Source organism: Camelus ferus, chromosome 6 (assembly GCF_009834535.1).
Source record: "Camelus ferus isolate YT-003-E chromosome 6, BCGSAC_Cfer_1.0, whole genome shotgun sequence".
Classification (NCBI taxonomy): domain Eukaryota; kingdom Metazoa; phylum Chordata; class Mammalia; order Artiodactyla; family Camelidae; genus Camelus; species Camelus ferus.
The window spans coordinates 11,321,577-11,335,850 of NC_045701.1; the positions used below are offsets into that span (position 1 = coordinate 11,321,577).

At 42.3% G+C, this 14,274-nt stretch overlaps 1 protein-coding gene and 1 long non-coding RNA gene across 2 annotated transcripts in view; one reads left to right on the top strand and one right to left on the bottom strand.

The window, feature by feature from the left end:
• Positions 1 to 306: 306 nt before the first annotated feature.
• On the bottom strand, positions 307 to 3,556 carry LOC116664094. Its single transcript, XR_004320430.1, has 2 exons — positions 3,084 to 3,556; positions 307 to 2,608 (listed from the first exon to the last, which is right to left on the bottom strand). It is a non-coding gene; the product is annotated as an uncharacterized LOC116664094 (long non-coding RNA).
• Positions 3,032 to 14,274, top strand: part of NEDD4 (NEDD4 E3 ubiquitin protein ligase) — a 113,225-nt gene continuing 101,982 nt past the window's right edge. The window contains exon 1 of the mRNA XM_032481127.1: positions 3,032 to 3,185. Coding sequence (XP_032337018.1) covers positions 3,141 to 3,185 — 45 coding nt within the window. The 5' untranslated portion in view covers positions 3,032 to 3,140. The remainder of the gene's footprint in view (positions 3,186 to 14,274) is intronic.

Sequence of the window (14,274 nt, forward strand, 5' to 3'; positions counted from 1 at the left end):
AAAGCAGCCAGCTGTAAAGTACCTGAATTTTTGACTTCTTTTGTGGAGCAAAGTAGCCGTCTTTACCCTGGCCTGCCTACCTCTAGACATCTATATAATAGAACAATATACCATCTACCTTTCAATCCTATTACTTTGGGTTACATTACTAACGGCCCAATGTCACTCTAGTGAGAGACCACAACTAGGACCAGAGGGATGGAGGATGCATCTACTAACAGCAGCGTGGCCCAGGGAGGACCTTGCCCTCCATCCCCAAGGTGATGCTGCACCCAACTGCCTGCTAGAGCTTAGCATCAATCTTACTGGAAGGACGGTCGAGAAACAAGAGTGAACTGATTACGACTGGGTTTTTTTTTAACTACCAAGCAGACAGGAAAATTGTAGTAGGAACTAAACTCAATTACAGAATTAGATAGTAACATTTATAGTAATATTAAATAGGAACATTTCTTGGCCTACTGAATTCTGGGTCTGAGACAGGCTCTACAAAGACTGTAGCTGAAACTATGGCAATGGGGGAATGGCAATGGATGACGTACAGGGAGTTTAGGGTGGAAGAAGAGGAAGAAAAAGTGAACCTTAAAGATCTCAAACATCTTGTATTAGAGAGAAAAGAGACAGCCAGCAGATATTATGTGAGAGAGAATAAAGGAGAACTTTCACACTAGACTTTTAAAAATTCTTTACAGAAGGAATAATTAACGTTAAAGTATCTTTTATATTGTTACCCTTGTTAGATTGGTTATTCAGCACCGGAATTTTTATCCCAAGGGTTTATAATTAAAAATTAAAAACAACTTCAAGTTCTGCATTACAATTAACATTACAGGCAGAGATAAAGAGGTTTAGGTACATAGACTACTAGAAAGTCTTGATGAGGTTATTGATTTTTCATTCATTTACTGCTCCGTTACCTGTTTGGAGGCTCATGTGAAAAGAGATTTGAAGGGAAGATAGGTTCAAGAACAAGGAGGAGCACGGTGATGCCACTGGAGGTTGCTAGAATTGCCCAGCCTTTCACTTGGGGGCAATCCCTAGCAGGGGTGTGAGGCTTGGAACAAATTATTATGCACAATGTCACATTCTTCATACATGCCTCTTACCTGGTTATACATTTAGTTATTCAAGTCAAATCAACATGAACTCAATTGAAAGCAGTCTAGGTGGGCAAAAAACCTTCTTGAGTATACCACCCAGTTGAACAATATGTCCAGTTAAAGAGGGATTTCTCATTCCACACAGCTTTCTCCATGGTAGTGGTGGTTACTAGACCACCAGCTGATACCACCTTCTCTATTTGAACGTCCTCATAATTCCAGGTACTAGCTGCACTGGGCCTCTCCTAGCTGTTGGCTGAGAAATAACAATTACTGTAGTTCACCATATGTCAGTAACTGCCTGCTTAATTCTTCATTACCATTTTGGATCCACAGGGAAGGAATAAGAAATCATCAGTCAAATTAGCGGTCTTTGGAATTACCTTCATTGTTGCCTACTGCCTATAAGAGCTGGTGCTTTACTACATAAATTACTGGGATTTCTGGTTGACTTTATTACCAGTTTTACATTGTGTGTACACTTCTCATCCATTCATTAAATTTTAGTAGGAGGATGGAAGCTGTTTCTATACCTTTGAAACAATGCCCTAAAATGACACAAATGTCCTACTTAAAGTTAAACATAAAAATGTGTATCAGAGAGAGATTAGGAAGAAGTATTGTTTCCCAAATAAAAGGGCATACTGAATATTTTCAGATTATTTTATTCCTAGCCTACTAAAAAACACAAGTATGTGACAGTTTATAAAACAAAGAAATTAATCTATGAGAGATTTTTAATTAAGCCAACAATTCCTGAGCATTCTGGAATTTTGCACTCGTGTTTACTTAACTGCCACCTCTTTCTCCCTAATACAGATGATAAAATTTGGATAGTATATTAATAGAATTCTGATACATAATATGAATTAAATGCACCCTGCCAAACATAAAGTACAACAAAATCTTATATAACAAACCAATAATATGGGCTATAGTCTTGTTCCCCTTTCAGCACTTAAAATTGTTTATTCTGGATTCCTTAAGGAAAATTTAAATTAGATTTCCAGACTCTAGAGTTACACAACTTTCTGCAACTGTAGGAAAAGAGCAAGAGATTAATCCTGGCTTAGACAATGAGTGCTCGTTATTCCCCATTCTCTTTTATGGGTGCTTTATTTGGTGGGGGACTTCCTGTGATTGTGGAACTATCTGAACCCATCAGACATGACTATAAAATAAGCGTATTATTGCACAGCACCGGAGGTCCCAGTTTATTTTATTTCCCCCTTCTTCACTACCTTCCAGTGGTGCTGCAGATCAAGGCTTCCTTAGCTAAGCAGATTTATAGGGTTAAGACTGGCAGCTGGACGTTATGGGTAGGCTTTAAAGATGGACAGACCATATGACAGGAAATATTAATTGGCACCGTGTTTACAAATCACAGGAAGAGAATTTCAGATCCTGAGTCCAAGCATGATGAGATTCCTTTCACGCCTCCCCATTTGCTGCCGCTCTCCGGCTGGACCCGACGGTCCCAAGGTCCAGCTTCTATTGGAATCTGCAGCCTGGACAGACGAAAAGGCGGTCTGATGTTTAAGCCCGTGGAGAGGCTAAGATTAAGCGCCCCGGGTCGCAGGCGGCTAGTCAGAGGCCGAGTTCTGGGGCGGATCTCAGTGAGACTTGCTGAGGCGAGGCGCAGCTTGCCTTCCCAGGGGAAGGGCGGCCGTGCTCCCGGCCTCCACTGCCAGCTCGGCGCAGTTCCCTGGGGCTGCCTGGGGCTGCCCGGCTCCCCGAGGCGGGAGAGTCGGCCACCATCCTCCCGGCGCGGAGGCGGAAAGCGCGCCCGCGCCGCGAGCGCCCCTCCTACCCGAGCCCCACCACGCACGCCCTCCTACCGCGCACGCTTCCCGCGCCCGCCCCGCCCCGCTTCCTCGCGCCACTAGCGCCGGCCGGCCGCCGGGGGCGCTGCTGCGGCCCGGGGAGCGCCGCCCCCTCTTCCTCCAACTCCTCCCGCCTCCGCCCTCTCCTCCTCCTCCTCACCGCAGTTCCCACTCTGGGTGGGGGCGAGCGCGTCCGGTTTGTTGGAACCATTCGGAAATGGCAACTTGCGCGGTGGAGGTGTTCGGGCTCCCGGAGGACGAGGTGCGGGGGTCGCGGGGCCGCGGGGTTGCGGGGCGGGCTTCCCATCGCGCTGCCCATCAGTCGGACCTGAGGAGGAGGCGGCGGCCGGAGGGTGGGCTGTCAGCGCCTTCCTCCCTCTGCGCGAGCCCCGGGAGCGCGCCAGGGATCGTGGGGACCTCGGGGGCAGCCCGGCGCGCGCGGGCTGGCGGGGAGGGGGCGGTTGCTTTAGGGAGCCCCGTTTTCTTCGCGAGCCTGTGGACTCCACACCCCTCTCCTCGCTGAAGCCGCCGCCTTCCTTGTCAGCTCCCCTCAGGAAGTGATGAGGCGGGGGGCTAGGCAGCCGGTGGCGTGAGTGCGCGGGGGCTCGCGCAGCAGCCCGCCGGCCCCTTCCTGCCACCCCCCGCCAAGTGTGCGTGAGCTCCGGGGGTGGGGTGGGGCGACTTTCCCTGGAGCTTGGCATCCCGGCTGCTGATTAGCCTGCTCTGGCCGGGGCCCGTTGGGCTTAACTTTCTGAACTTTGACCTGAAGACTTCCAAGTGCATTGTCATTAGCTGTTTGGGTTTTTTTCTTTCATCTGAAATCCTTTTTAACTCCCTACCAGGAGACGGGGGTGGGCAATCAGACAGATTTTTTTAAATCTTCAATTTAGCAACAAGTGTCAAGTGTGGAAAGTTCACGCTGTGTTTCACTGGTCTTCATATTTACAAAACTAAGCCAAAAAAGCGTAAACACCTTTATGAACTTCTCACAGCTCTTCACTCAAAGGTAACTTCTGTGATTTGAGAAGGCGAAACTGTCTCTTGTCAGCTAACTAACTTATTCTGGTTATTATGCCTTATGCTTATTAAAAATAGGGCCATTTGGGAAGAGCAGTTCCAGTTTAAATGAGATGTGGCTTCCCTGTGTTCTTGATGATTGTCTCAAAAATGGGAATGGGTGGAAGATGAAATGGCTATCGAGTCTAACAGAGACTCGTTCAGTTTGTGGGGAAAATGTAAGCATTCTTGCTGATTGACTAAGCTGTCACGTGTACCTGTTATCAAGATTAGACCCAATTAACTGCAAATCCTTCAGCCTAATTTAGATTGATTGCTTAAATTTTCTAACAATGTTGTAGTAGTGCCTTCTCTTAGTAACTTGGTATCTTCAAATGTCTTACAAAGTGTCTCACATTTCTCTTGAGAGTTCTTGGCTTATAAACAGCGGGCAACTTGTTGATGCAGGCACGTTATCTCAGAGTATTTTGGGAATGATTATGTGATGCAATTAGAATTTAATTTCTTAGTGGTTGCTACCAGAAGAGAAGAAAAGTGGTGGTGGAGAGTGGTGGCAGTCCCTCAGAAACAAGAGTCAGAGTGATGGCTAAAGATAATATTCTAGCTCCTCTCCCATAATTGTTCTGTGGAAGCGATCGGAGGAAAAGAATGGGGTGTTGAACCTATGAGAGCTTTCTTCTTACCAGTCTGGTCTCCCTGCTTGCTGCAGTAAGCTGTCCGATGCGGATCATCTCAAGCTGGCATCCAACCAGATGAGGCTGGCCTTGGACTTTCTTTCCCTGGTGGGCTCTGCTGTTCCACATTTCCAATCTCACTCCTTTCCAGCAGAGCCGATTGATCATAGACAGCATCTTGCCAGAGGTATCATTCACTACCTGTCCCTCTCTTGGTACAAATCTGTATTTTCAGTTTTCTGCTTCTCACATCACTCTTCTGCCCAGCTGAGATAAAACGAATCGTGGCAGCCAGTGGGTGGTCAGTAAGCAACTGGGGCTACCGGCCAGAAACTCCACCCTTTAAACTGAGATTTTCCTGAACTGGCTGAAGGATTTGTACTTCTGGGCAGTGTCCCAGTGTGGGGCCCTCTCTGGGCTGGGGGTCCCAGGTGTCAGTCTCATGACTCGAATTTCCTTCCAGCTCCCTCTGTTCCCTTTGTCCACGCTGAGGAAGAGAGTGAGATAGAAAGATAAGAGCCGGAATGATGAAGTGTCGTCTTCCACTTCTTCCATTGTAATTTGGGTTATTCATCATCAACTGACGTTTTTTTGGTGTCTGTTCTGTGTCATGCAGTATGCTAGGGGACCAGGGACACAGAGAGAGAAAAACGGCGTCCGCCTGTTTTGTCAGGGGCTCATAGTCTCGTGGGAAAGACAAAAATCACTTGTTTCCTGGTAGAGATTGCCATCTCACCACTATCCCTGGCCATTAGTTTTCTGGTCCATCACAGAAGTAAAAGAGGGCTTAGAAAAGCCGCTCTCCTTACCTTTTTTTAAGAAGAAAAACATTGCAGCTATGTCATTTTCTATCACAGACTAGTCTGAGATGAGGCAGCTTTTTGCTATTGACTGAAAGTGAGATAGCTCTTCTATTACAGCAAGAAGTGATGATTCTTATTTTAAATTTGAAACTGAAACAAGGAAGAAAATGAATAGACGTGGGATAGAAGATGGTGAGAGAATTGTAATTTAACCAGTATGTGCTGAATAGCCTCTGAGTCACACTGTGGGAACACACTAGTATTGAAGTATGCAGAAATTTAGGTCCTCATACCTCTCTGTCACTTACCAGTGAGTTTTTGCTCTTTGTCCACATACACGTGTCTTTCAGGAGAGATGATCCTGGCTCTACGTACAGAATTTTGCCATTAAAACAAACAAACTGAGCCAGTGATGTACGATAATTTATACCAAATTTGCTCTGCCGGCCTATTGGGATCAACAGTAGAGGATAACTCTCACTCATCTGTGATGAAGAGTGTGGTAGATACAGGGTAGAAACACCTTGTTTCCCAAATTCTTTTGCACTTGAAATTCTGGAAAGGGGGTATGAAATAGGTTTCCCAGTTAAGTGCGCCTAGTTGAGGGAAGGTGGAAATGAAATGGGGCGGAACTTCTTTTTTTTTCTTGTTCTTTTCCTGTTGGCAAGTTTGGTCATGTAGACATTGCGTTTTTCTGCACAGGTGTTTCAGTATCTGGTAACTTGTCTTACGAGTATGGATAGGAAGTTACAGAAGTAGTGGTGGTGACAGCTTTCTGATGTCGAGATTGGGTATGTTCTTAAAGTCAACAGATCTGGTGGTGGCTCTGTCCTGATTACCTGCCTTTTTGCCTTGGGCACAGGTGGCAGCTTCCAGGGTAGGCCAGTTCTGAGGTGTTCTAGGTCCTCTGGAGGCACAGCCTACAGCCTACCCTCCAGCTTCTCTAATGATTTTGGAAGCACCTAATTCCCTATATGAGCTCCTTTCCTCTTAAACCTTCCGGAGTAATTTCTGTTTCCTACAACTGAAACCTGACTGAGACAAGGGAAAAAAGGAAGGAAATAAAAAGGAAAGGGTTGAGTCTCCACTGCCGGTCTGAGAGTACGATTTGCACATACAGAAGTATGGATGCCTCTGATGGTGACAGCTGCAACAATGCATAAACAACAGGGTAACTGAGAAGTGCATATTCTGATGCTTCTAGACCCACTAACACCGAGTGGAAGCAGACCCTGCCTGCCCTGGCATCATACCGAGCCTGGGAACAAAGTTCCCAAACCTCTGTTCACTGCGCTCAAAGGAGAAGCACAGTGTGCACAGCAGCTGCATCTGTATCTGACCCAGTCTTTCACGTGTTGTTTTTGCCATCACTGCTTTTCTGCAACTCTCTGATTCCAGCAGCATTCTGAAGTATTTTTCGCGGGTTTCCATGGGAACAAAGAAGTAGGTAAATATAGTTCATTTTTAATAATTTGCTTTTTCATCATTTTAAATGAACAGAAAAATTGGAAGTACAACACAAAGAACACCAAGGCCTCTGAAGCAGGTTCTTCACCTGTTGATATTTCACAATTGGTCCATAACCCTTTTTGCCATTTTCATTGGTCTTTTTTTTGAACCATTTGAGGGCAAACTGCAGACATGATTCCCCATCGCCACTGAATACTCTAGTGTGTATTTTCCTAAAACAAGAAGACTTTTATACATAACAGCCATCCAACCCTCTAAGCCAGGAAATCAACATTGTTGAAACACTACCATCCAATCCAGACATCCCATTCAGTTTTTGACAAGTGTTCTGATAATTTCCCTTTTTCCTTTCCTGTCCAAGATCTCATCTAGGAGGGAGCACACATCGCATGTACTTGTCATGTCTTTTCAGTCTTTTGTCATCCGTGTCAGCTCCTCAGTCTTCCTTATCTTTGGCAGTTTTCAGGAGTCCAGGCTGTACAACCTGTAAGATGTTCCTCAGCCTGGATCTGTTTCCTGTTTCCTCATGATCATGTCAGGGCCACACTTTTTTGAGTGGGAATCTTGGGGATGGTGCTGTGTTCTTCTCAGTATGTCACATCTAGGGGTACAGAATTTTGGCTTGTCTCATCACCGTGGACGATAACCTTGATTGGTTGGTAATTTTGGTGTCTGCCAGGTTTCTTCTTGGTAATGTCACCATTTTCCCTTTATATTTGGTGGGGACATAGTCAGAGATTATGCCAGTGTCCTCTCATTCATCAGCTCTCCATCCACCAGCTTTAGTGTCCACTGATGGCTTCCACCTGAATCAAGTGCTACTGTCTTTTACTTCCATCTTGTGTAAGAAGAGCCTTCCCTTTCTCCTCCATTTATTTGTCCATTTGTTTAGTTATAGCAGACTTGTACAGTCCCACCTCATTCAGTAAGTTGTAATTAATTGCTATCATTGACTATTTTATGGTTCAAATTATCTCAGTTTGGCCAGTGGAGGTTTTCCTCAGAGCCTTTCAAGGAGGTTCCTGTGTTCTTGGGACAAGTCTTCGTCATTCTTTGAAATTCTTTATTACTTTTCTGGCAGAAGATGCTCCTCTTGTATTTTGCCTGGGCCAGCACTGTCTGGAATCAGCTGTTTCTCCTAGGAACACTGTTTACATTTAGTAGGAAATGGTTTTTAGAAGCCAAGATCAGGGTGTATGGTATGCTCATTGCTACTGGATGTTATTTCTCTTCAGCAGTTTCAGCAAAGAGAGTTAAAAAGTGTTCGTGTACTGTACACATATACATATATAAGTGAACACATAAATCTATAGCTATTTCTGTATCAATCTGTATACATATATTTGAAAATCATTAATTCATACCAGTGTTTCCAATTCAGATCTAATACATCAGGGTTCTTTCTTCTCTAACAATGAAAATTCTGACTTTTATTATCCTCATTATATTCACTTATTTGCTCAATCCATGTACTTATGTTTTTGGTGTGACTGTTTTCCCAGTCATGCAGGTTTCACCTCTGTTTGCCTCTTCTGTTCCCTACTTCCAGCTCCTTGCATCCTTGGGTGCCAGTGGGAGTACTGCTGTCGCATCTCCATGCACCACTCTCTCCCTGTCCTCCGAGTCCCAGGCCAGTGGGCATGCTACTGAAGCCTCTGTGTATGGCACCTCCCCCTTCCCTCAGTGCTCCATGCTGGTGAGCACGCTGACCATGCACCTCCATGAGACTCCTCCTCCCCACAAACTCTGCCTAAAGTAGCCTGGCCATTGACCCCTCTGCTCCAGGAAGAAAATAGAAGAGAAGGGAGTACTTTTTTTCTAACGGTTAACTATTAGCAATTCATATATCACACAAGAATAGAATCTTTAAGGCACCTTTATACTACATCATTCAGGGTGAGCAGCGGTATAGAAAATGGAATTTGCCTAGGTTAAAATTCTGGCCCTGTCACTTACAGGTTATTTGGCATAATTTTGTGACATCTGTCAGAGTGGGGTATTTAAATCAGCTGATGCTCCTATCTCCTGGCTATATCTGGTACTAAGAATATTCTACAGTGCCTGGAGACATGTAAGATTGCTGATTTGAATTGCTAAACCCACTGTTCTACTGATTCGATGTTACTGATCTCTTTCTTCTCAAAGCTTCCATTTAGTCTGGCTGCCTTCTCAACCCTGTCAGAGTTTTAAGTGGATAAATAAGTGGAGAGGGTAGGAGGTTGACAGATAGATGCCAGGAGAAAGACACAGCACAAAAAAATGGAAAAAAGTTTTGATAAGGCTTTTGTGGAATAAATGTCTGTAGCCCAACATTATAGCCTTGTGACCTGACCCAGATGTCTGGCTTTCCCTGTGTGAGACATGTTGGGGTGAAGAAGAAAGTAACGTGAACAGTCATGTCAGTGCATATAGATGCTTTAATGAAAATGTCTTCCTTCAGAGTAAGAGTCAATTGAAATATAATCATAGCTGCCTTTAACTGAATGCTTGCTATTTGCTGGGTTCCAGGTTCTGTGTTCTCATACTTTGGCTGTAATTGTCACAACAGTTTTGCAAAAGCAGTTGGTGTTATCCCCATTTTATGGATAGGAAATCTGAGATTGCTCAAGGACTTACTCCCAGAAGGTAGTGAATCTGGAATTGAAACCCAGAACCCTTTAGTACCAAAGGTGTGGTCTTTCCAATGTCCTGCTGCAAATAGTTGCTCAAATAAAAGAATTGAACAGAATAGGTTTTTTTTCTCAGGAAGATGATGAATGGAGCATGTGCAGAATTCATTTGTAACTGGTATTATGTTCTTCCATATCTTCTGCCTATTTTTGTTAGAACTTTTAGGTGGACCTCCAAAGTGCCTGAATTCTGTATTTGCTTAACAAATATTTGTTGAACACCTGCTATGTGTAAGGCACTTGAGTCAAGTCATGAGGTTATAGTGGTGGACAACAGATTTTACTGAATTTATAGCCTGGAGGGAGAGAGGGACATTAAATATATAATCACACACTAATGTTGTTATAAATGTTATGAAGGAAAAGGAGTATAAGATGAAAGTATTTAACAGAAGAAAGTGAATTAATTTTGTATGGAGGAGGGTAGAGAGTGTGAGGAAAGGCTGAGGACATAAAGATGAATAGAAGTTGCCTAGGAGGGCAAAAAAGCCTTCCAGGTAAATAGAACTGTGTGCAAAAGATGAAATGGACAAGAACACAGAGAAGGCTCCAGTGTTGGAGAAAGACGGTTGGTGTCAGGAAAAGAATCTGGAGAGGAAAGGAAAGCAGAATCTGGTCAGGTGGGGCCTGAAGGCTGTTTATTAAGGATTTTGAATTGGATCCCAAGTGGAAGGGAAACTCACTAAATGCCTACATGAGCCTACACACAAACACACACACACACACCCCCATCATCCTCATCATTAACATTGTTACACACACACCATCATCCTCATCATTAACATTGTTACTATTTTTTTCATAAATTTTTTCCCTCATGTATTTAACATTTTCTTTGCATGTTTTATCTTCATTTCTTCCTGCATCTCTGGCTTTCCATCTGGGATGACTTTTTCTCTGCCTGAAGTACATTCTGTAGAATTTCTTTCAGTGACTGTTTCCTGGTAATAAACTTTCCTGGTTTTTGTTTTTGTCTGAAAATGTCTTTATTTCACTTTTTTTCCAGACAGGAGGAGGAAGGAGTACAGTTAGTGAATTGCACAGATCTTAATGAACAATTTGATGTACAGTGGTTTTCAACAAAATCTATAGCTAACAACCCAATTAAGATACAGCCTATTTCCATTACTCCAGAGTGTTTCCTTGGGTCCTCTTCCACTCACCTCCCCTCCTTCAGTCTTCCTGGGCAACTTTTTATTGCCATGAATTCATTTTTCCAGTTCTGGAACTTTATATAAGTGAAATCATACAGTATGTACTTTTTTGTGTCTGACTTCTTTTGTTTAATATAATGTTTTTCAAAGTAGTCATGTGGTTGTTTATATCAGTAGCTCATTCTTTTTATTGCTGAGTCGTATTCCATTGTCGCAATTTTCCAGAGGTTTATCCATTTCTCCTTTTGATGGACACTTCAGTTGTTTCCAAGTTTAGGCAGTTATAGAGAAACCTACTATGAACATTCATCTACAGATCTTTTTTTGTGGAAATTATGTTTTCGACAAATACAGGATATCAACTTGATGTGTTTCCTTTCAGAGATATTTTGTGTATAAATAAGCATATATATGGTGCTGCCATATTTAAAGGTAGTGTTAAAATGTAAGGTAACGATGAGTTGCTTTTTTGGAAGTTTTGTTGTACTGACTGAATAAAAAAGTTGCAGTTTTAAAATGAGGAATACTCTCACAGCTGCGCTAATTAACTACAGCACTTCCCTTCCTTATACTCACGCTCTTTTCCTGTGGTTCTAAATTTTAGTATCCTTCACAATTACCTGGAGAGTTTGTTAAATCAGACTTTTTTCAGAAGTGCTAGAGCTTCAGAGGACATTTAGTAACCTCTCGGCTGAAGACCACTTTCCATCTCTTACCAAGGCTCAAACTGGCCCCACCACAGAGTGTCTGATGCAGTAGGTTCAGGGCCTGAAAATTTGAGTTTCTAACAAATTCCCATGTGATGCTCATACTGCTGGTTCAGGGAATAGACTTTGAGAGTCACTACTCTCTCCTAAATCTAAGAGTTCTGGGTATTTTAATGTATCGTGGTTATTCCTGCTGGAAACTCCAGAGGAATTTTGACCATCCATAGCAAATACATAGCAATCATATATATACTCCACCTTTACTAGGGTGGCTCTGATTTTGTTTAGTTTTCAGTAAAGGTGATCTAACATTTATGTTTTTGTAAAACGTCTCAGGTAAATTTACACACCAGAGGAAGAAAACTGCCATCAAACCTTAGGTTCCAGTATTAATTTGGAAAATATGGTTATCTGAAGTTATATAGCATTTATTGCTTAAAAAATTTTTTTAAAAAATGCATCCCTTCCTCCCACCCTAGCAATTTTTTTGTTAAGTATTTAGTATTTATATTATTGCACTTTGTAATTACACTATTATTCACATCTGAACCATCATACCGTAGTTATAATTACTTACCATTTATGGTTTGCTTTCATTTTCCATATAGCTATCACAAATTAAATTGCAAACTGAAAGAGCTTTGAAACTACTCAGTGTGTTTCTATGCATGCGCACGTGCGTGCTCGCACACACACACACACAACCCCCATATACGAATGCTATCCAGTCCCTTCTCTGCATACTTGTTGGAGACAGCCTCTGCTACATTACATTCCCTATGAACTGCCTGCACGCTACACCTGTTGGATAGCCGTTATCTGCAGGATTCCACTTGCCATCATTGTGAGAATTCTCTGGATCGCTTTTCTGTGTTGGATCCACTGTTTCCTTAATTTCGTGTCTTCTTTTTCCCAATTTTTCCCTCATTGGCTGACATATGCCCTCCTTATGAGTGGACAGTACTGTTGACTAGAGTATTTCACAGTAGAATGATCTGAACCTCCCATTTCATTGTGGGATTCTCACATAGAGTGTTTTCCCCCCTGCCCCCCTCAGTATCCTCAGAAAGAAGTCTTCTGATCTTTTGTTTGGTGGGTGTAGGTCAGGCAGCCAGTTTTCTTGGACCTAAGTAGGGAAGGGGGCCGAGGGCTCACTGTTTGTGCAGACTTTCCCTCACTTTTAATTTGGTACCTTATTCCTACTTGCAGCTACTTCAGAAAAGGGTTGTTAATCAAGAATTTATCAGCCCCTGTTATGTCCCAGCTATTCTGCTGGTTCCTATAGAAGGTACAAAGATAACAAAAAGATGTTTCTTGGGCTTCAAAAATCTCACAATTTTAATAGTGGAGAAAAGCATCTAGCTTATTGCCTCAGATTCAAGATAGCATGTAGTCGATGCTACATGATTGAGTCTCTTGCAAAGAGAAGGGGTTTGACATGAGTCAAGACTTTTAGAAAACATGGCATTTGGACTTTGAAGAAAGAACAGAACTTTTTTTATGAAAAAAATTTTACTTTGTAAAAAGTTTAAGAAGTAAAACAAAACCTTCATCATCTCATTATTGAGTAGCTATTTTCTTTGTTCCATATTTCTTTCCAGTCTTTATCCATCTGCATGCATGTTTTACGGAATTATCACAGAATAGATGTCATTCTGTATCCTGATTTTTCCAATTAACATTATAATTACTTTCTGTCAATAAATAATATTAATAATTATATTTTTAATGATTTCTAAGGAATCTGCTCAGACAATGTAGGACTTTACACTGAAGGGGTAGGGGATGGGGAAGAATACACCAGGCAGAGGGGATCAAGTATAAAAACTCAGAGGGAAGTAAACACAGGATATATCTTTTTAAAAAAGTAGACTAGTGGGGTGGGCAATGGAAGGAGGGGAGAAGGATGAAGGAAGTAACAGAAATTCTCCCAAGGCCTGTGAGAGGTAGAAAGACTTAAAGCTCTGCCTTTCCTATTTCTGGTTTTTTAAGGGGTGGAGTTGACAGATTAAGGAGTAGTTAGTAGCTCTTTTCATGAATTGTAGAGAAAATTTCAGCCCTTGGAAAGCAGCTTTTAATTACTGAAGCCGCCTGCATAGATAACACATTACCATTGTGTTTCTCCCTGTCATAGAGAAAAGCCACACAGCTTGGCCTACAATTTACAACCTTTCCATTTCACTTTCAAAAACCAACAAAGCTCTCTTAGGAGTGGAAGGAGAAAGTTCCAGCTTTAGTGAAGAGCTCTGGTCTGTTTGAGGATAGTGTCTCCGTTTTGATTAAGAAAAGATGTTTAATTTTTTGTTTCTTTTTGACTCACTGAGTACTCCTCAGATTTCTGTTAATAGTACTTTTAGCATCAGGATTCTGAAATTACTGGAGAGCTATGTCTCTAGTTGCAGTATTAATGTTCTCCATCATTTTCAAAGATGATGTGAGATACGATCTCTGTTTATGCATGTGGTTGAAGGGACCAGTTTGGACAATTTTCTAGCATAAATTTACAAAATGAAGCTAAATGAATGCAAATATGAAAATAAGTGGCATTTCTTACTTAATTTTCTGAAAGACTCTTAAATCAATGTAAGTTTACATCATGTAACCACAGCATCTAAAGTAAATCATTCTCATTTTTGTGGTGGAAAATGTAAGGATAAGGTTTAAAAGTTAAATGTCTGTGCCTTTGAGTAAGCTAGTCCCTGAAATTGTTTTTAATTAATGCCTGTTACCTTTTCCTCCAGGAGACTTCTAGGGGATAGTTTCAGTGGAGTATAGTAGTGTGGATGGTTTTTAAATCAGGAGCGTCACAATTATGGATTAACTCTTTTAGAAGAGTATAGTAATTTCTTTCCTCAGC